Here is a 21,072-nt window from a genome sequence, read left to right on the forward strand (position 1 = left end):
TTTGCAGAAAAACAGCCCCAAAGCATGATGTTTCCACCCCCATGCTTCACAGTAGGTATGGTGTTCTTTGGATGCAACTCAGCATTCTTTCTCCTCCAAACACGACGAGTTGAGTTTTTACCAAAAAGTTATTTTTTGGTTTCATCTGACCATATGACATTCTCCCAATCTTCTTCTGGATCATCCAAATGCTCTCTAGCAAACTTCAGACGGCCCTGGACATGTACTGGCTTAAGCAGGGGGACACGTCTGGCACTGCAGGATTTGAGTCCCTGGCGGCGTAGTGTGTTACTGATGGTAAGCTTTGTTACTTTGGTCCCAGCTCTCTGCAGGTCATTCACTAGGTCCCCCCGTGTGGTTCTGGGATTTTTGCTCATTTTGACCCCAAGGGGTGAGATCTTTCGTGGAGCCCCAGATCGAGGAAGATTATCAGTGGTCTTGTATGTCTTCCATTTCCTAATAATTGCTCCCACAGTTGATTTCTTCAAACCAAGCTGCTTACCTATTGCAGATTCAGTCTTCCCAGCCTGGTGCAGGTCTACAATTTTGTTTCTGGTGTCCTTTGACAGCTCTTTGGTCTTGGCCATAGTGGAGTTTGGAGTGTGACTGTTTGAGGTTGTGGACAGGTGTCTTTTATACTGATAACAAGTTCAAACAGGTGCCATTAATACAGGTAACGAGTGGAGGACAGAGGAGCCTCTTAAAGAAGAAGTTACAGGTCTGTGAGAGCCAGAAATCTTGCTTGTTTGTAGGTGACCAAATACTTATTTTCCACCATAATTTGCAAATTAATTAATTAAAAATCCTACAATGTGATTTTCTGGATTTTTCTTTCTCATTTTGTCTGTCATAGTTGAAGTGTACCTATGATAAAAAATTACAGGCCTCTTTTATCTTTTTAAGTGGGAGAACTTGCACAATTGGTGGCTGACTAAATACTTTTTTGCCCCACTGTAAGTGCCTCTGATGTTTACTGTATTCTCTAGCCTTTTATGCTGCTTTCGGCTACTAGTCAGCACTTTTGATATGCTAATAAAACTTTATGGAGTGCCTCAATGTAATATGCTGTTGAAACTGTAACCTGGGAGCACATTTGTAAAAGATAATCATGCTAACAAAATGCTAACAAAATAATTAAAAAGCTAATTGTCAGACAACTGGGTGTTTTACTGTTGTTATACTACAAAGGCAATGAAACTGAGCTTTTCTTAAGTCCCTTGATATAGGCTTTGATTTAAATAAGATGTGGCTATGTGACAGTAACTTTAAGCATAAGGGATTACGCTACTCGTCAATGTCAATATCCATTTTAAACTACTGTACAGAAATCTAGAATTACTTTTAGTACCCCACTGTCTCTTACTGAGCAATATATTTATCTTCACTGACCTTATATAGGAAAGATAAAATGTGACGCTAGAGAAAATCCATATTCATTCAATTTTGTGACTCTTCTACCATTGAAAATCCCTGACAGGAGTAGCTCAGCTAGCTGTGTAGGAGGCTGTATGGGGGAGTAGCTAACAGCTAGCTGTGTAGGAAGCTGTGTGGGGAAGTCTTTGTATTCATCCCAGCTGTTGGTGACATGCCTGTAACACCACATCAAATAGTATTTGTGTGTGTAACAACTGTCACCAAAACTGCTGTTTTGTGATTGGTTGATTCCCACGTACCCGATTTGTGTCGCTGCCTGCCGCTGTGGCATGTGTGTGTGTGTGTGTGAGTGTGTCAGACATATACAGACAAGCACACTCCACTTCATCACTCCACCACTGGACCAGCCCAAACCCGGATCACCGTGGAAACACGCAGAGAGGTAAGAGAGCAGCAACACAACACTCACTTTGTATCTATGACGTTTGGTCATGACCTAGTTATTCAGCATCAGGCTGAGAATCAATACATGCACTTTAGAGACAGTGAACAAAGTAGGAAGTTCATTAAATTACTTGACAGTTTTGTAGAAATTATTAACCGTTCAGAGTATTGAGTAAATACTGCTGCGGCAGTGTTCTGAAAGGCAAAAAGAGTGATACAGATTGATAGAGACAAAGAGAAACAGGGAAAGAGAGAGAACAAATGAAAGAGACAAAGAGACAAAATGAGAGAGGGAGAGAGCTATGCTTAAACATAAATAACTTGTGTTATTGATATTTGGTAGATTCTTGCTGTAGCTTCAAGTGTGTGGGTGAAGTGGATAGAAACAAAGCTCTGCTCCAGTGAGCCAGCTGAGTTTAGGAGAAAATACAAGCGATTCAACTGTAGAAAGACTCACAGCAGCACTGCGCTTTCCTGCACACACTGGAGAGGTTGTCAAGTGTACCACTGGTTTAAGACTGAGAGGAGTTTATTTGGAATGATTATTTATTCGTTTTATAGGTTTTGTTTCTGGATGGAGGGCTGAGCCAAGTTGTTGTGAGTTGAGGAAGAGCTTTTGAAAAGCTACTCTGACATACAGTTGCAGGTACTTTGCCCCCCTGGAACCCAAAAGGTCCACGTTTACAGCCAGTCACGTTACAAAAGATAGGGATATATAAGGGGTTTATCATTTGAAACAATTTGGGCAAATAGAACTGTGTGTTGTATTGATTTGTATGTATGTGGTAGATATGGTGGTTATCTTCTTATTTTAATTAACTAACACCTTTAATGCCTCGTTTATCACAAAGTGTCCAAAGTGAACAATTGATCCCAAGTATTGGGCACAGAAGAGAATCCACCTTACTTAAAAATCCATAATTGATCCAGATTTGAATGGCTTTTTAATGGCAGTGAGTCCACTGTGTCTTAAATACATGTCATCACCCAAGGCTTCACTGGTGCCCCTCAGCTCTGGTTTATCTTTGAAATACCTGACGCGGATTTCTCCTGGAAAGGTTTACAGATGTTCTAATTGTAGCTACATCATATTAATACTACAACCCAGACAGACCGAGACATGGTCATAGGAACGAAATGTATGGACAAAACCAGACAGAGATGGTTCACTCACATTTCAGAGAAAGAGTATAGATAATGTATAAAATGTTGTCAGCTAAAGGTAGAAGACGAAGGACCACAATAAATAATCAATCAGTTAACTAATGATTCAGAGAGCAACCGTGACCTTGTTCATGAAAATCGACAGTGTTTTAAAAAGTGCGTGGGGAAAATCAAACGCTCAATAGCTGGTCCCTGAAAGAGATGGAGCCTGGGGGCGATAGCTAGACGCTGCAGAAGTCGATGCATGCGCACAAAACGTATCTATGTGAATGGGGACTGGGGAGGATGCTATGAGAGAAGAGCCGGGGTCGCGTGTGATTCAATGCATTTCAGTGGCGTTTATGCCAATACTTATCGCGTCTGCTCTAGTTAACTTCAGACAAGTTTGCCATGCAGATCGATAATTCCAACCGAGACCCACCACACACACCCACAGAAAAGCAAATATGTTCACTCTCCAAATCAAACCTGAATTACTCGCGACGGGTGGCCGCATGGTTGAGTTCTCCACTTGTCAGTGTAGTTCAAATAATATGTAGGCGCCTGGGTAAATTAGAGATGATATCATTCTGGTTGCTCTGTTGGAGACTGCTGGTAGGTACCAGATATTTTATGCTATCCATATGCGGCATCTTTTCGCCATGGACAGCTTTTGTTATTGTCAGCATGCGCACGGATTGGATGAGTACATAAACCGCATGGATTTTGCTCGACTAGAGTATGCTACGTGAGATTATCTGTCACGATTCTGGGCATTTGCCTGCATTTACTATCTATCTACATACCCGTTGCAGAATGGTTGAAATGTCTGTAATTTGCGCAGTGTGACTTTTGGAGCTGACATCCTAACTATTCTTGGTACTCAGCCATATAACAGGTGGTTTGCCTTTATGAAGAAGAACATAGTAACTTTACATTAAAATATTTTACACATTTATCATCAGAAAAGCATTCATTCTGATAAAGATATTTTCTTTCACATCCTATCACTGCAAATCATGGTTCTTTTTCCCGTTGGTTGGATATCCTAGGAAAATTGTAAACGGGTCATTCAGAGTATGGTTTAAGGGAGAGGATGTTGGGAGGGGATCTCCTTATTCTCAACAATCAAGTCATCTTTTAATTGTATTTTCAACCCCCCACATAACAGGATAACTGGGGGATGTCATCTTTCTGTAACCCGTTGATGTCACCTTTGTTGTGTCTGCAGATAATCAAAGGCTGTACAGAGAGAAGACTTCATTTTCCTATCAGTTGCAATGTGTAGCCTACAGGTTCATACCATGGGCCTTGTGGTCATGATATAACAGTACACATGACATGGACACATGACTGTGAAGGTGAAATGGCTTGCCAGCCCTAGGCCTGTTGTAATTTGACCGACTGCAAAACACCAAAAGAACCATGATTTCCTCCTCGTTGCATTTTTTCGAACATACTGTACAACATTCACAATTATTAACGGCTATTCAGTAAAATGCACATTCATTGATGGTGTGTGTATAGTTTTGGCTACGCTACTTTTCAACACCCATCCCTGCTATATCGTTCCAGATAAATCTGGTCCATCTGATAAATCAAGGCATCACAGTTATGGCAGAGAGCTGAACATTTAACACTGCTATATGTACATGTAATTTGACCCAGAGGATGAAAGATGCGAAAAAGCATCTCTTACACTGTACAAGCTGTCCCCAGGAAGGCTTGGATTTTCATATCAGCAAGTTTCTAGGCAACCGTTCCATAGCTATATTTATATACAGTATGTTGGCTCATGAATATGAGATTCACATCAAGTGGACTTGATCACCAACCATAAAGCAGTCAAGAGACACCAGTAGATGTGCTTGACAGCAATTAGGGAGGAACAGCATGTACTGTATGGTGGTGCACTGGAGATTGGAGAAGCAAAACTATGGCAAGTTAAGAGCTTCCCACTGGAAACTGTACAGGCAAAGTAACCACTCCAACGATCGGCTATAAGATTGATACCACATTATGGATAAATGACTGTTACAGGTTGAATCCGGGTCTTAGTACAGGGTTATGGATGGAGGCTCGGCTTGATGCCCTGAGGGCTCGAATGTACTGATTCCCTGTTCTGCAGTACCAGGACCCGATGTTCAAACGCTATGGGGAACACAACCCGAAATGGTGGAGGCGAGGTATTTAGACCATACATAATGCATCCAATTTGTTCTTTCAGATGGGTTTATTCTGTTCTCTGCCAAACACCATTACAGTCACAGTACACAGGTCTACATGTGCGCAAACAGACACGCACACAACGCCTTAATTGTATGTCTTTTTTTCTCTCCAGATAAAGCAACAGTTGATTCTTAGCATATATGTGGTCTCCAAGCTTTCAGATAACTTAGGCAATATACACGCTACGCAGCTTGACTTGAAAAATAATTGCTGTCGACTGGTGGACGGTAGCCCATGCCAAATTCAATGGTGTGAATTGGCAGTATTGGTGTGTGGGTGTATTCACTGTGCAATACATGTTGTCTTAGCGATATGTACTGTATGTTGGTTAGGACTATCGTGTGGGGGGTTTTCTGTGTAGGCTGAATTGTGTGTATTTGCTTTACATCCTCTCATCAAGAAGTCAGTTTCAATCACATGTAAACTGAAATGAAGGGTCACAGAAAATGCTCTGGTTACCATATTTCATAGCATGCATGTTTTGTATGAAAACCTCGTCCAAATGTCTAAAGACACAATTTTTTATTTTTTTACATGTTTGTCCGCAGCATATTCTTTGACATCCACGTGTTATCCCTGGCAGAATCACATGCTTGGCTGGGAAACTAAGGAAATCATGCTAATTCTAACCCACTTAGAGCGATGCCATGCTCAGTTTGCAGCATGTCTCATCATGACTTATGCTATCAAAAGATTTCCTCCCACCCTCCGTGAGAACCAGCGTGAAGACGATGCTTTGATGAAATGAAAGTGGCATGGTGAAACTCTGGTGTGTCATATCACAGAGAACCAAAGTCTTCACCTGTTAACCAATTACGAATTGTGGGTGTTATACTACCTATAAAGAGAAATGATCTTTGAAGAGTTTACATCCAAAACGCTATATCCACCAATCAGAAGTGTGTGTGTAAAATATTACTACCCACTGGGCATACACCAGTTGAATCAATGTTGTTTCCACGTAATGTTGATGAAATTACATTGAACCAACATGGAATAGACGTTGAATTGACGTTTCTGCCCAGTGGGTGTCCCCAGTTTTTTTTATTCATAGCTTTTAGATGTGCATTACAATTGGTTTTGTAGCAAAACGCTATATGTACATTGTTTAGCTGGAATATTCATATACTGTATATTTAACATATAAATTCAACACATCATAAATCTAGCCTCATGTTTGGTTAGAAGTTAGGGATCCTCCCAAATGGCACCCTATTCCAAATATAGTGCACTACTTTTGACCAGAATCCAAATCTCATACTATTTATGTCTCAAATGTATCAGTTGTACAGTTTCTTTTAAATAAAAACTTCCAATTATTTGTCACATTTGTGACCGACCGCCTTGATTCGGTCTTAAGTTGCAACATTTTAACATTGTGTTTTTTATATTGGATAAAGCAGAGACACAGAGCTACAAAATTGTATATCATACATTGCATTTGAGGAACAATGGGAAAGTAATTCTGCTTTGAAAGTTGATAAACTTGTAATCCCACTTTTGAGAAAATGGCCCTTGAATGTTTTGGTACACCTACTGGAGAGCTCTTTGTCAACACCCATTCAGCATTGTTCACACCCTCTTAACTTCTCTGCGCTATGGATCCCTTTCACGGGATCATTTTCCTAAACAACTGCTGAATTGCAGGGCGCAAAATATTACAAAAAATATTTATAATCATGCAATCACAAGTGAAATATACCAAAACACAGCTTAGCTTGTTGTTAATCCACCTATCGTGTCAGATTTTGAAAATATGTTTTGCAGCGAAAGCAATCTAAGCTTTTGTGAGTGTATCAATCAATGCTAGAACAGCTAGCCCCAAATTAGCATGGTCACGAAAGTCAGAAAAGCAATAAAATTAATCGCTTACCTTTGATAATCTTCGGATGTTTGCACTCACGAGACTCCCAGTTACACAACAAATGTTCTTTTTGTTCGATAAATATTACTTTTATAACAAAAAAAACACAATTTGGGTTGCGCGTTATGTTCGGAAAATCAAAGCCTCGTTCCGTTCGACGAAAATTCCAAAAAGTATCCGTAATGGTCGTAGAAACATGTCAAATGTTTTTTATAATCAATCCTCAGGTTGTTTTTAACAAACATAATCGATAATATTTCAACCGGACCGTAACCTATTCAATAAGAGAGAAAAAGAAAATGGAGAGCTACCCTCACGCACGCAGGAACTAATCAGAGGACACCTGACTAGTTTTGAAATATCTCGCTCATTTTTCTAAATAAAAGCCTGAAACTATGTCTAAAGCCTGGTCACAGCCTGAGGAAGTCATTGGAAAAGGAATCTGGTTGATACCCCTTTAAATGGAAGAAAGACGGGCCAGGAAACACAGATAAAAAAAATCACTTCCGGGTTAGATTGTCTCAGGTTTTCGCCTGCAGAATCAGTTTTGTTATACTCACAGACAATATTTTGACAGTTTTGGAAACTTTGGAGTGTTTTCTATCCTAATCTGTAAATTATATGCATATTCTACGACCTGGACCTGAGAAATAGTCCGTTTACCTTGGGAACGTTATTTAAAAAAATAAATAATAATCTGATAACCCTAGCGTCAAGAGGTTATTAAACCAGCCCCACCCATCTCTTTAAGATTCACAAGATTAAGACTAAAAGTGGTAAAAGTAGTAGCCTACAATAAGTACAAATTCCAGGTAAACAGAAAGTGTCCAAATAAAAATATTTGATAAATATTAGATGACGCTTACCCAGACACACTTGTCTAAATTCATGGGTCATGTGAAATAAATTCTATAACCCAGAGCCAGATCTTGCTAAGTGGATAGGTCTCTACAGAAAGTGTAAACGGTGCAGCGAAATGGTTACTTGCATATTAGCAATATCAAAAATAGATAGTGTCAATATAAAGAAAAAAGAAGTGTCAATGCCAGTAGAGAAAGAACAAAAATAATATACCGTATGTACAAGAACAATATCAATAACGATATCAGTGATACTGGTAATAGACGAGGTATTTATATGCATACAATCAGGGGTAAAGTGGCTGAGCAGCAGGATAACCAATTAAATAGTAGGAGCAACGTATGGCGTGTGTGTTAGGAGAGAGTCATGTGAATAGAGGCACTGCAGATAGTGTTGATGACTGGGAACTCGCCCCCAGTGATGAACTGGTCTGTCCAAACCACACATGAACAAGGGAATCTATATTTGGAGAGCCTGTTTCAAAAATATATGTTTGTCAAGCTGTGTCCAGTCCAGGTGGTGCTTGTACAGGCAGACCATATATGGGAGGAAGGATGTCAGCATTGCACAGCAGCTAAAACCTGGTCTCGACTGAGTCCGAATTCTCCTTGGCGACAACACCAGGCTCCAGAGCATCGAAGCTGTAAAACAGGAAATAACAAAACAAATTGAGAAGACATTACAACCTTGCATAACATCAGTTCAAGTTTAGATAACAAGAATAACCTCATACAATGCAACGAAAATGATATTCACCTGAAGTGCTGGTACTGCTTGATCTGTGGCAGCGGCCTGAAGTGCAGAGTCAGCTGTTGTTGCCAGCCATCGCTTTCCACCAGCACCGTATCATCCTCCAGTCCAACCAGCTGTGGGATGTTGACCTCTTTTACAGTGCTGTCCTTCACAATCTCTGTCCTGGGATTAGTGATTGAGATGTGGCGCAGCAATTTTCTCCACAGATTCCTGAAGGAAGACAGCCCGAGTATTCGTACCTCTGGAAAATACACAAATAATGTGAGATCAATAAAAGTAGTGCCAATCATGTTGGATGTCAATTAAATAATCAAATGTGTTGTTTATGCTTTACATACCAAGTGTTGTCATCGATTCCTTGTAGAGACGCCACACCACTGCTTTTGTCACATGAGATGGCAGCAGCTTTCCACCAATGTGTTTGTGTCCTGGGTGGCGTCCTGGTAATACTATTGCATTATCCTTTGCGTAGTTGTTGAAGTTCACAACTTTCTGCAAGTCCTCATGCCTCAGGTGTAACCTGTGCTTGCATGGGCCAGCTCTCTTTTTGATGGGAGGCATTAGACCATTCTCCTTGTATGACTGGTGGAGGGCAGTTAGGCGTGTTCTACTGAAAGCCAAATTCCAGATACAAATATTTTGGCATTATTATACAATAGATGGCCGTAATCACCGTCAGACACTCCTGGATAACTTGATGGGTCATGTAATCACCTGGTGGAGTCTTTTGTTTAGACATGTAGCTACCTAGCTAAACAATGAACCATAATCACAATCCATAGAGTACTAGCAATACAAACCGATTGTTATAGCTAGCTAATAGGTTAAATGTTAGCTGGTTCGCTAGCTAACATTAGGCTATAAGTAGTAATGTAATTGGCTTTCTGAGATATTACTACACAGATACACATAATGTTAGCTAGAGGGCCAGCCACCTAACGTTACCTAGCTAGCTAATGGTGAGCTTTAACTTGCAATGAAAACGAACAAAATTAGAAACGTATAATATCTGAAACTGTAGCTAGACTCTTACCCGTATACATGGATGAACGCTTCACGGCAGACTGCAACCCCTTTCATTAAATAAGACGTCCTGTGTCATTTCTGTTTTGTTTATACAGCTTGCTTGGCTCATTGTGTCCAGTCACTCTGGTTCACACTGAGCGTGTGCAATGCCATAAGAATCGTCCTCCTGAAAGTCCATCACAACTTTTTCCCACTGACCTTTGTCGATAGCGCCTGATAAATTCAGTGCAGCAATGTTATTGAGCGCACATTTGCAGTTCTCCATGGCTAATGTTATATCTTTCGAGAAAAAAAATGCAGCAGAAAGGATTACACATAACGAGCAGCTCATTTAATAGACAGAAGATGCTACACGGTAGACTAATCCGAAACTCATCGCTCAGCATGTCCAGCCCATTCATTATCTCTGCCAATCATGGCTAGCGGGAAGGTTCCTCTCTTTTTCTGTGGCTAAACCAACTAGGCTCGTAACTTTTTATGGCTGCAGGGGCAGTATTGAGTAGCTGGGATGAAAGGTGCCCAGAGTAAACGGCCTGCTCCTCAGTCCCAATTACTAATATATGCATATTATTATTAGTATTGGATAGAAAACACTCTGAAGTTTCTAAAACTGTTTAAATTATGTCTGTGAGTATAACAGAACTCATATGGCAGGCAAAAACCTGAGAAAAAATCCAAACAGGAAGTGAGAATTCTGAGAGTGGTCGATGTTAAAGTCATCATCTATTCAATTCCCTGTAATATATTCCTACGCCTTCCACTAGATGTCAACAGTCAGTAGAACGTGGAAGGAAGCTTATGCTGTGTTGTGGGACCGGATGGGAGGTGTTTGAGTCAGTGGTCTGGCAGAGTGCCAGTTCTTGGTCACGCACTTTCCTCATGATATCGCCATGCGTTCCATTACTTATAGAGACTGAAAAGAATGCTCCTGTTGGATATATATGATAACAACATCCTGAAGATTGATTCTCTACTAACATTGACCAGTTTATTCGACCTGGAATATAACTTTTTTAAGTTTTCGTCCGACGTTTGCCTGCATCTGCGCGAGCGTTTGGACACGTGTACTACACATGCTAGCAAAATTAGCTAATTGGACATAAGTAATGGACATTATCGAACAAAACAACGATTTATTGTGGAACTAGGATTCCTGGCACTGCATTCTGATGAAGATAATCAAAAGGTAAGGGAATATTTATGATGTAATTTCGTATTTCTGTTGACTCCAACATGGCGGAGAAATGTTGTTAAATCTGAGCGCCGTCTCGGATTATTGCATGGTGTGCTTTTTACGTAAAGTTTTTTTTTAAATCTGACACAGCGGTTGCATTAAGGAGAGGTATATCTATAATTCCATGTGTATAACTTGTATTATCTACATTTATGATGAGTATTTCTGTTGAAACGATGTGGCTATGCAAAATCACTTGATGTTTTTGGAAATAGTGAATGTAACTCGCCAATGTAAACTCAGATTTTTTGATATAAATATGAACTTTATCAAACAAAACATGCATGTATTGTGTAACATGAAGTGCTATGAGTGTCATCTGATGAAGATAATCAAAGGTTAGTGATTCATTTTCTCTCTATTTCTGCTTTTTGTGAAAGCTATCTTTCGCTGGAAAAATGGCGGTGCTTATTGTGGTTTGGTGGTGACCTAACATAATCGTTTGTAGTGCTTTCACTCAAAAGCATATTTGAAATCGGACACTTTGGTGGGATTAACAACAAGATTACCTTTAAAATGATATAAGACACATGTATGTCTGAGGAATTTTAATTATGAGATTTCTGTTGTTTGAATTTGGCGCCCTGCACTTTCACTGGCTGTTGTCATATCATCCCGGTAGCAGGATTGCAGCCATAAGAAGTTAACAACTTTATTCGTATTTACAGATGACATACAACTTTGTAATTAAGGCACATGAAAGGTGAAATGTTCCAGAAGGCATTCCTGCCAAAAAAAACGCATTTTGATTAAAAAAAAAACGTTCAAATGCCTCCTGTGAAGTCGTGACTTGCGACATATGCCTAGTTTCCTGAAATGAGTCACATTTGACAGTTATGGTAGAAATTACAAGATTATGTTATAAGGCTGTTATTGCATCAAATGGCTGTTTTATGCAACAGAATAAGGGGTTGTTAGAATGCTCATCTGTTCTACTGAGGATGGGCCTCTAGAAGATTTACGATGTCTTTGGGTGATACTGCATTGAGTTTGAGTTTATTTTTACAGGGACAGTGCACATTAATCAACGTTTCAGTAAAAGTGCCGGTTTTAGCCAGCCGGCTAATTTTCAACCGCAGTCCCTGGGCAGGTTATTAAAAACAATTACAATATAGACAATAGCAATATAGAACAAGACATAGCATACAGACATAGAAACATAGGACAAGCAAGATGTAGCATACAGACAGAGCAACATAGAACAAAAAGCAGCAAGACAAAATTCATAAAAGCAACAAAGTGTTTCCACACCTCACAAGTTACAGACAACAGACATGGAAAGTGGCAACACACAGCTAGGGACCATGTTCACAAATCTGATTGACCTTTAGCCATGTCTTCAAGCATTTTGTGAAAGTGTGATATGTGGTGCAGTTATGTGTGTCTGATGGCAGTGTATTCCAGACATGGGACACTCTCACAGAAAAAGCGGATTTACTAAAGGTGCTTTTCCTTAGGGGAACTACACAGTCACCTCTCATGGCAGACCTTGTGGATCTGCTGCCATATGTTTGGGTTTTCTGTTTAACAAAAATACTGAGTGGAGGGGGAGCCAAGCCATTTAGGATCTTGAATACAAGACATGCATCGGTGTATTGCACAAGATTTTCCCAACTCAGGAGCTCATGCTTTCTGAGGATGTGACAGTGATGATGGCTATTGGGCTTCCTATCAAGCACTTTGAGCGCCTGTTTGTAGACAGACTGAATAGGTCTTACTGTTGTACAGCAAGCTTGGGCCCAACTAGTCAAGCAGTATGTTAAGTGGGGGAGTATCATAGATTTGAAGTACAGTTTTGCTACCTCTGTAGTCAAACAATTTCGTATAAATCAGAAATTAGCTAGGTTGAATTTGGTTATTTGAATTACCTTTTTCACATGCTTTTTAAAAGAGAGGTTGGAATCAAGTATGATGCCAAGGTACTTAAAATCAGATACCACCTGGAGCTTCTCCCCTGACACATAGACATCTGGCTCAGTAGCATCTGTTGCCCTCTTTGTGAAGAACATGCAAACAGTTTTTTTCACATTGAGATGCAAACACGAGTCACTGAGCCACTTTGTAACCTGGACCATTACAGTAGTGAGTTCTTGTGCAGCTTGTTGTTTGCTTTTTGCATGCACATATATCACTGTATCATCTGCATACATTTGAACTTCAGACCCAGTACAGACAGAAGGCAGATCATTAATGTACAGGCTGAACAGGAGGGGCCCCAGTATTGACCCTTGGGGCACGCCCACATCATAGCTAAGAGTGGGCGACAGCTCATTGCTCACTCTGACACACTGAGTTCTGCCTTCAAGGTATGATTTCATCCATCTCAAAGCATCGGGGGAAAAGTTGAACTTGGACAATTTTGTGATGAGAATCTCATGGTTAACAGTATCAAAAGCCTTCCTTAGGTCCAGAAACACAGCCCCAACAACGCCCCCTTTGTCCAACTTGGACTTCACATTTTCCAGAAGAAAGCAGTTGGCCGTTATTATGGCCGACTTCCATACCCTTGGAAACACCCCGAGACCAATAGATGTGTTGGTGACCTTAGTAATGGGGCCAATGAGTGACTCTTTGTAGTTTTTAAGAAAGGTAGAGTCCATCCCAAACACATCTTTGGCTTTAGAGTTCTTTAGTGAGCTAATCACCTTGTCCACCTTTGACTCAGAAACCTCCCTTATGAAGACAGGTTGAGCATCATTTACTAGCACTGAGCCCAAGAAACCAGTGGAGGGGTTCTGTGTCAGTACCCTGACAGAGTCAATAAAGTAGGAATTGAAGGCTATTGCTATTTCGACTGCATCCTGTGTTAGATTGTTATTCACCATGATTTCTAGTCTTTTTGCAGTGTTACTATGGTCTTTCCCTGTTAACTTTTTTAGATTCTCCCAGATCAGTTTAGAATTTCCCTTTGCTTCACCAATTATGTTAATAAAAAAGTTTGCCTTGGCCTGTCTCATTTCTTTCATCACCTTATTTCTCAACATGGTAAACCTACGTTTGTCATGCTCTAATTTGGATCTTAGGGCTATTTTTAGATAATAATCGCGTTCTTTCATCAATTTCCAGATTTCTCCATTTAGCCAAGGAAGAGTGCTCTTTTGGCCAGGTTTGGATTTGATTTTCTTTAGGAAACCATTTAATGTAGTCTGGATTGTGGATAGAAAAACTTGACTATCAGCTTCCACGTCTGCATAGGACAAGAGATCATTCCAGTTAATTCCCTTAATTGCATTTTCAAAATAGCTTAATTCACTCTTAGGTATTCTTAGTTGATCAGGCTTTCTAACAGTAGACAGGTTAAACCTGCTCTTAGACAGCTTTCTGGCTATAAGTGTCAGATTATGATCAGATAGCCCAGTAACCATATTGAATGATTTAGTCACTCTCTCTGGTTTATTACTGAACACCAAATCAATGTGTTTCAGAGCAACAAGTCACCCTGGTTGGCCCTTTAACTAGCTGTGTAAGGTCAAAGGTATTAGTGATCCGTTTGAGGGTTTTCCTACAACACTTGTCTTCATAATTCATGTTAAAATCTCCCATTAAGATGAACTCTTTCCCAAAATTAAATTCCCTAAGCATGTTATTAAACTGATCAAAAAACACACTTTTGGCGGAAGGTGGCCTATACATTCCAATGAGGGTAAAAGACATTTGGGGAGACAGTGTAATGTTCAGGCCAATACATTCTAGTTCATTATCACATGACCACTCAATTTGTCTCTGTCTCTCCTGAAAACATTCCAGAGCATGAGTTAATGTTTCTGTACTGGGGTACCAGGGGGAGATGGCTCCAGGATGGAGACCCTGGTCTCTACACAATGAGAACTGTTTTTACAGCAGATACTGTCTGCAGTGACTTATAAATACCTTTCATACAAATCGTAACCTTGTGACCCATTCCATACATCTGTTGTTTGTCATGTAGACTACAGGAGGGTGGACTTTGCTATAAAATGCTGTGGCTCGAACCAGCTCATTGAATTTGCAGTGATCACCTCCAGGGGTGATTACCAACCAGCTCCATTACTGCAGTAATTAAATAATAAAGTTGATTGTTTTGAAGAAATCTAAAAATCTCTCCTTTTGATTACAATGATTCCACCACATAGTGTAAAACCATGCAGTGACACTTTTCTCTGTAAAAGTGAGGTGGATATATCTTGTTTTGTAACTAAATGTGGCCGTTTGTCTCTCTGAAATGAAACCATCTGATTTCATAGGTTTCAAACAAATTCATGTCTGTCATTTAACAACCCCATGTCATCATTAGATGGGGAAAAACAATCTATTTAATAAGTTCTTTAAACAAAAAAGGTTAATTTACCAACATTTCAGAAAATTGATATATAGCGCTCTGGAATTAAATTCTTACATTTTTACACCGAACCGAGAGTACTGGCTGGTATAGGGGTTCTTATTCTCTTGTTAAATAAAGGTTAAATAAAAACAAAAAAACTTCTTAATTTGAGATGTAATATCCTGTCTAGGACTGGGGTGCCACTAGCGGCACCCCCCCCCACCCCCACTGAAAAGGCAGAGCCGCGAAATTCAAAAAAAAAATATTTTTTAAATATTTAACTTTCACACATTAAAGTCCAATACAGCTAATGAAAGACACAGATCTTGTGAATCCAGCCAACATGTCCGATTTTTAAAATGTTTTACAGGGAAGACACAATATGTAAAGATGTAAATCTATTAGCTAAATACATTAGCATAATCCACCATCTTTTCTTTGTCCACCAACACCAGTAGCTATCACCAATTCGGCTAAACTAAGATATTGATAGCCACTAACCAAGAAAAAAGCTCATCAGATGACAGTCTGATAACATATTTATGGTATAGGATAGGTTTTGTTAGAAAAATGTGCATATTTCAGGTAGATGTCATAGTTTACAATTGCACCCACCGTCACAAATGGACTAGAATAAATACAATGAGCAACGTGTTTACCTAACTACTAATCATCAAACATTTCGTAAAAATACACAGCATACACTAATCGAAAGACACAGATCCTGTGAATACAGACAATATTTCAGATTTTCTAAGTGTCTTACAGCGAAAACACAATAAATCGTTATATTAGCATAGCACATGTGCAAACATTACACCAGCATTGATTCTAGCCAAAGAGAGCGATAACGTAAACATCGCCAAAATATATTAAATTTTTCACTAACCTTCTCAGAATTCTTCAGATGACACTCCTGTAACATCACATTACAACATACATATACAGTTTGTTCGAAAATGTGCATATTTAGCCACCAAAATCATGGTTAGACAATGAGATAAGTAGCCCAGCTGGTCAGAAAATATCCTGCGCCATATTAGACAGTGATCTAGTCGTATACATAAATACTCATAAACGTGACTAAAAAATATAGGGTGGACAGCGATTGATAGACAATTTAATTCTTAATACAATCGCGGAATTACATTTTTTTAATTATCCTTACTTTTCAATACAGTTTGCGCCAAGCGAAGCTACGTCAAACAAGATGGCGTCCTAAGCCATTAACATTTTTCGACAGAAACACGATTTATCATAATAAATTGTTCCTACTTTGAGCTGTTCTTCCATCAGAATCTTGGTCAAAGAATCCTTTCTTGGGTCTAATCGTCTTTTGGTCGAAAGCTGTCCTCTTGCCATGTAGAATGCCCATTGCGTTCGGCATGAACTGGAAGCGTGCCCAGAGATTCACAGTGTCTCAGAAATAAATGTCCCAAAATCGCACTAAACGGGTATAAATTGCTATAAAACGATTTAAATTAACTACCTTATGATGTTTTTAACTCCTATAACGAGTAGAAACATGACCTGAGAAATATTACTGGCTCCACTAATGCTTGGAAAAAGAACGGGTCGGTGCCCACCGTGCGTCCGACGCAGCAGGAAAGGAGTGCCTACCTACACGTGTTTTTCATTTATAGTGGCTGTGATTGCGCAATCAATTTAAATTGACTCCAGAACAGGGGCCAAAATGTGTGAAATCTGACTCCATGTCAGGGAAATTGCTGTAGAATGAGTTCTGTTCCACTCAGAGACAAAATTTCAACGGCTATAGAAACTATAGACTGTTTTCTATCCAATAATAATAATAATATGCATATTGTACGATCAAGAATTTTGTAGGAAGCCGTTTAAAAAATTACACGATTTCCATAAATAGTGACAACAGCACCCCCTAGCCTCAACAGGATATGTAAAGAATTCCACTCACCACCACACAGAGCCATTGAAGGAAGAAAACTGATAGAAATACCTCATACCAAGACAGGTTCATTAATGTATTCATAGAAGTCATGTTTTTTCTGTGTCCCTCTTGTTCTCCTCTGATAATGTTTTATTTGGCTTCCATAGAGAGCCACAGCTGGAGTGAAGACGATAAAGGGGAATGAAGTGATTGAGGGCTGCAGTGCTAGCGACACTCCACAAGAAAAAGAAAAAGACCAAGAATCCCACTCTGGGGCCATAGCCATGGAGACCAGCCAGCTTTCAGATATGGCGAACCTAACAGACTATAAAATGGATTCTGGGAAAACAGAGGACCAGAGACGCCTGCTTAGCGAAAGCGAGGAAGAATGTGACCGAGAACCTTTCGCAGAATACAGAGGAACAAAAGAGAACATAAAAACGTCAGTGGATGAACCAGACGAAGATGATGAAAGTGGTGAGGTGAAGAGAGAGGAGGAGGAGACTCACAACTTTGAGACAAGACGAAATGACTTCAGTCTAACACAGTTACTCAACTCCTCAAGAATATTTGGTAGTGAACCCATTTGTAAGGTGGAAGACCTGCTTGCACAAGGTCACCTGGGCAACTCTTCTCCATCAGAAGTGATGGTGACACAAGAGTCCATCTTGGAGCAGCGCATCCGAGAGGAGGTCTCCTCAGATGTCTCAACAGGGTCCTGTCATGACCTTGACAGAGACGACCTGAGTGACTGTCTCCAGGTAGAAATGGCCATCGTGTCATCAGATAGCGAGGCTGACGACCAGTGGAGGTCCACTTTTGCCTCTACAGTCAACAAGGAGGAATGTTGTGATGGAAGTGCTCAAGAGGTGCTCGAGAAGGACAGAGCTGCAGGGGAGGCAGAGAAGTGGGCCAAGGGTGAAACTGGAGATAGTCCTTGCGTTCTTGAACAACCCGATTGCCCGACAGAATGCGAGATCCAAGACATGTCCTCTGGCAAGTTCCAGGGCTTATCCAAAATTCCAGAGGATGAAGAAGAGGTCAGCCAAGGCAGGACTCGCAAAGTGAGTCGTTCTACATCTGCAAACTCTTCTGCAAGCTGTGACCCCGACAAGAAGGTTCCTCAAGACTACTGTGTGATACAAGAAATGAAGAGCAAGAACATTAGTACAGAGCATGTGGACTTCCAGGGGGTTCGGAAGCAGTGGCGCCAAATGGAGGAGCAGACCCAAGGAGAGGTCCAGGTCCACCAGCCCACTGTCAGACAGCAGGGGACATGCCAGGGAGGTCACAGCGCCATGTACACACCCGTCAGGAACATTGACCGACCCAGGAGGGACCCCGAAATTGACAGCCTTGCCCTTGGTGACTTTCAACACACTCAGTTCAGCCCATGTTCAGAAGACTCAGGTATGGATGACTTCAGCTACAGGTCCCTTTACGAGGACTCAGACAACCCTGTCGAACGGGAGATACGACAGACCATAGAGCGTGAGGAGAACTTCAGGCGTGAAAGAGAGATTGCCAAACAGGGTCAAGCTGGAGAATCATCTGCACATTCCAAAACCCGACCAACTACTCTCTACCCCGGCAAGTACGGCAAAGGCCTTTGCCATGAGGTGGAAGAGAAACGGAAGATGTTTGAGTCTAGTGATCCCGGATGCAGGCCTTTGAGGTCTCCCAACGCAAAGACCCCAACCGTCTCCATATCCACCTCCTCATCGCCCATACCAAGGGGTGCAACCTACCATGAGATGACCGCCCAAAATGTTATCATCCTGGAGCCGGACTCCTACCCCACCAGCCCGAGGCACCGCACCCGGGGATCTTTGCTATCTCCGGGGCCCAGCAGGTACAGTGAGTGGCCCTTGGAGACGTCAGCCAATGTCATCATTTTGGAGACGTCCAACCTGATCATCCGGAGTGCCTCTGAGTTCTGCCTGAGCTCGGCCTCCTGCCAGGAGACCCAGGAGAGCACATTTGTCAACAACCCATTCTTCAAGCTGCGCTCGCGGAGCTCCATGTCCCTGGTGGACCAGGAGATTAAGATGGTGAAGCAGAGGGAGGAGGAGTGGAGGAGGCAGAAGAGCCAGATGCAGACCAGGGAGAAGTACGACACCGTCCTGGTGTCCCCCAACCTCCTTGATAACCTGAGCTTTGATAAAGCAGGTATGTGCTGATTAACAATGATGTGCATGTGTAACCGTTGTGAAATGGCTAACTAGTTATCGGGGTGCGCGCTAAGAGTTTCATTCGGTGACAGATTTCGCTGAGACCTTTAAGGAGTTGTTTCCCTTGCTCTGCAAGGGCCACAGCTGTTGTGGAGCGATGGGTAACGGTGCTCCGAGGTTGACTGTTGTCAATGTGTGCAGAGGGTCCCTGGTTCAAGCCCAGGTAGGGGTGAGGAGAGGAATGGAAGGAACACTGTTACACGTGGTCATTATGGAAGAGAGTGTGGTTTGTAGCTGTCTTGTGTTTTCATTGCATCATTAGTTGTATTTTTCTGACTCAACAGCTGATCTTTTCATCTTACCTGCCTTAGACTTAGCATACTTAGCATACTTCAGCATAATATAGCATAATATCCTGAGCTTCTCATTCCCAATTAGTCCAAATTCATGATATAGGTCTCTAAGCATATGAATGAATGAGTATTAATTGTTTCTCTCTTTTTTTCAGAAGTGCCACTGAAATGTGTGTCTTCCCCTTCATCACCATCAAGGACTCGAAAGCTGGACCGCTCCACCCTGTCATGTGACCATAGGGTATGTCTCCTATCTCCTCCAATAATAATTCAAGATGAACAGAATGTGTAAAAAAACAGATGCTAGCCTAGTCACCTGATAAAATGTGTGCTTGATCAATTCCCCTGTACTGTTTGTCGTCATGTCAAATTGCCAAACATGACCAGGCTAGATAAATGCTTTTGTCATCTGATTGCCTCACAAAATGTAGTTATAATGCCTCATTAAATAACATTGCATGTGCTCATGTTTAAGTCTGTTCACTACATTTTCCGATAATATTTTGCCATTAACCATTTTAAATCACCATCCATTTTCACCTTGAAACCGGAAACTGCATGCAGTTTTACAGGTGAAACTCTTTCCCCCAGTTCCCAGAATCCCTCTCCCCAGGACCAAGGAAAAAGAATGCCATGACTCAGAGATGGGAGGCAGGACTATTTGTCAACCATGAACAAGAGTAATGAACATCAAACCAGAATAATACCATGTTATACTAGATGCCAACTTCCTGAACTTTTATAGATGTTTTCCAGTTCTGCTAGTGATACAGCTTGAATATATTGTTTACCAGTACTGTAGCTTTAAAGTTATTGTGAAACAAAAATGTAAATTAAATTGTAAGAGATGACAATTTAATGAAGATAGATGGACTACCAGATGCTTTTTGAAGGTGACGAGTACGTTATATTGTCCGGTTAAGATTTTTACATTTTTAAGTACTGTCTTAGTTATACAAAATTAAGATTTATTGCATTTTTGTATTGTATTTTCTTCTGAAAAGACTTTAAATTAAAAGGCTATAAGAATATTTTGAGAAACGTGGTCGACTTACAAAAAAACAAAATGATCGCTGGTGTAAAATGTATGACTACCTGCATAATTAACTTCATTCAGTGTTCAATATGATAGCCGCTTATAGTATATTCAAAGCTTGACCCAACATTGCCTTTGAGATGCCTTTTCAATTATGACAACAAAAAAAATCCTTCACAATGTGATATTTTTTTGGGTTGCAGTTGGTCTAGTATTACTTGCTAGACTAGAACAAAACGCCAAGCTGAATACTTTAACGTTTAAATGGCATTCATCATTTTAAGTGTTATGTTGTTTCATGGAGAATGTGTTATTCTCAATTGAAAAGGCTACACCAAAATAAAGTTTGATTGACATTAAGGACAATAATTGGCTGTG

At 40.6% G+C, this 21,072-nt stretch overlaps 1 protein-coding gene across 4 annotated transcripts; it reads left to right on the forward strand.

Annotated features, from left to right (window-relative positions):
- Nucleotides 1-1,598: 1,598 nt before the first annotated feature.
- Nucleotides 1,599-21,063, forward strand: LOC129814262 (uncharacterized). Of its 4 annotated transcripts, none has more exons than XM_055867274.1 (4): nt 1,599-1,816; nt 17,302-19,303; nt 19,814-19,899; nt 20,250-21,063. In XM_055867274.1, exons 2-4 carry the CDS (start codon nt 17,419-17,421, stop codon nt 20,340-20,342), a joined length of 2,064 nt encoding a protein of 687 aa, XP_055723249.1. In that variant the 5' UTR covers nt 1,599-1,816; nt 17,302-17,418; the 3' UTR covers nt 20,343-21,063. The 4 variants fall into 4 exon arrangements, with proteins under 4 accessions (XP_055723249.1, XP_055723247.1, XP_055723246.1 ...); XM_055867272.1 differs by lacking the exon at nt 1,599-1,816 and adding an exon at nt 3,218-3,576 and having other exon boundaries at nt 20,223-20,341; XM_055867271.1 differs by lacking the exon at nt 1,599-1,816 and adding an exon at nt 3,223-3,576.
- Nucleotides 21,064-21,072: the final 9 nt, after the last annotated feature.

Source organism: Salvelinus fontinalis, chromosome 17, assembly GCF_029448725.1.
Source record: "Salvelinus fontinalis isolate EN_2023a chromosome 17, ASM2944872v1, whole genome shotgun sequence".
Classification (NCBI taxonomy): domain Eukaryota; kingdom Metazoa; phylum Chordata; class Actinopteri; order Salmoniformes; family Salmonidae; genus Salvelinus; species Salvelinus fontinalis.

Coding starts and splice junctions, on each gene's coding strand:
- LOC129814262 (XM_055867271.1), top strand. CDS start 3,373: ATGCAGATCGATAATTCCAACCGAGACCCACCACACACACCCACAGAA. Junction 3,577..17,301: donor TGCTCTGTTGGAGACTGCTG/GTAGGTACCAGA, acceptor TGGCTTCCATAG/AGAGCCACAGCTGGAGTGAA. Junction 19,900..20,249: donor CCCTGTCATGTGACCATAGG/GTATGTCTCCTA, acceptor TCTTTCCCCCAG/TTCCCAGAATCCCTCTCCCC.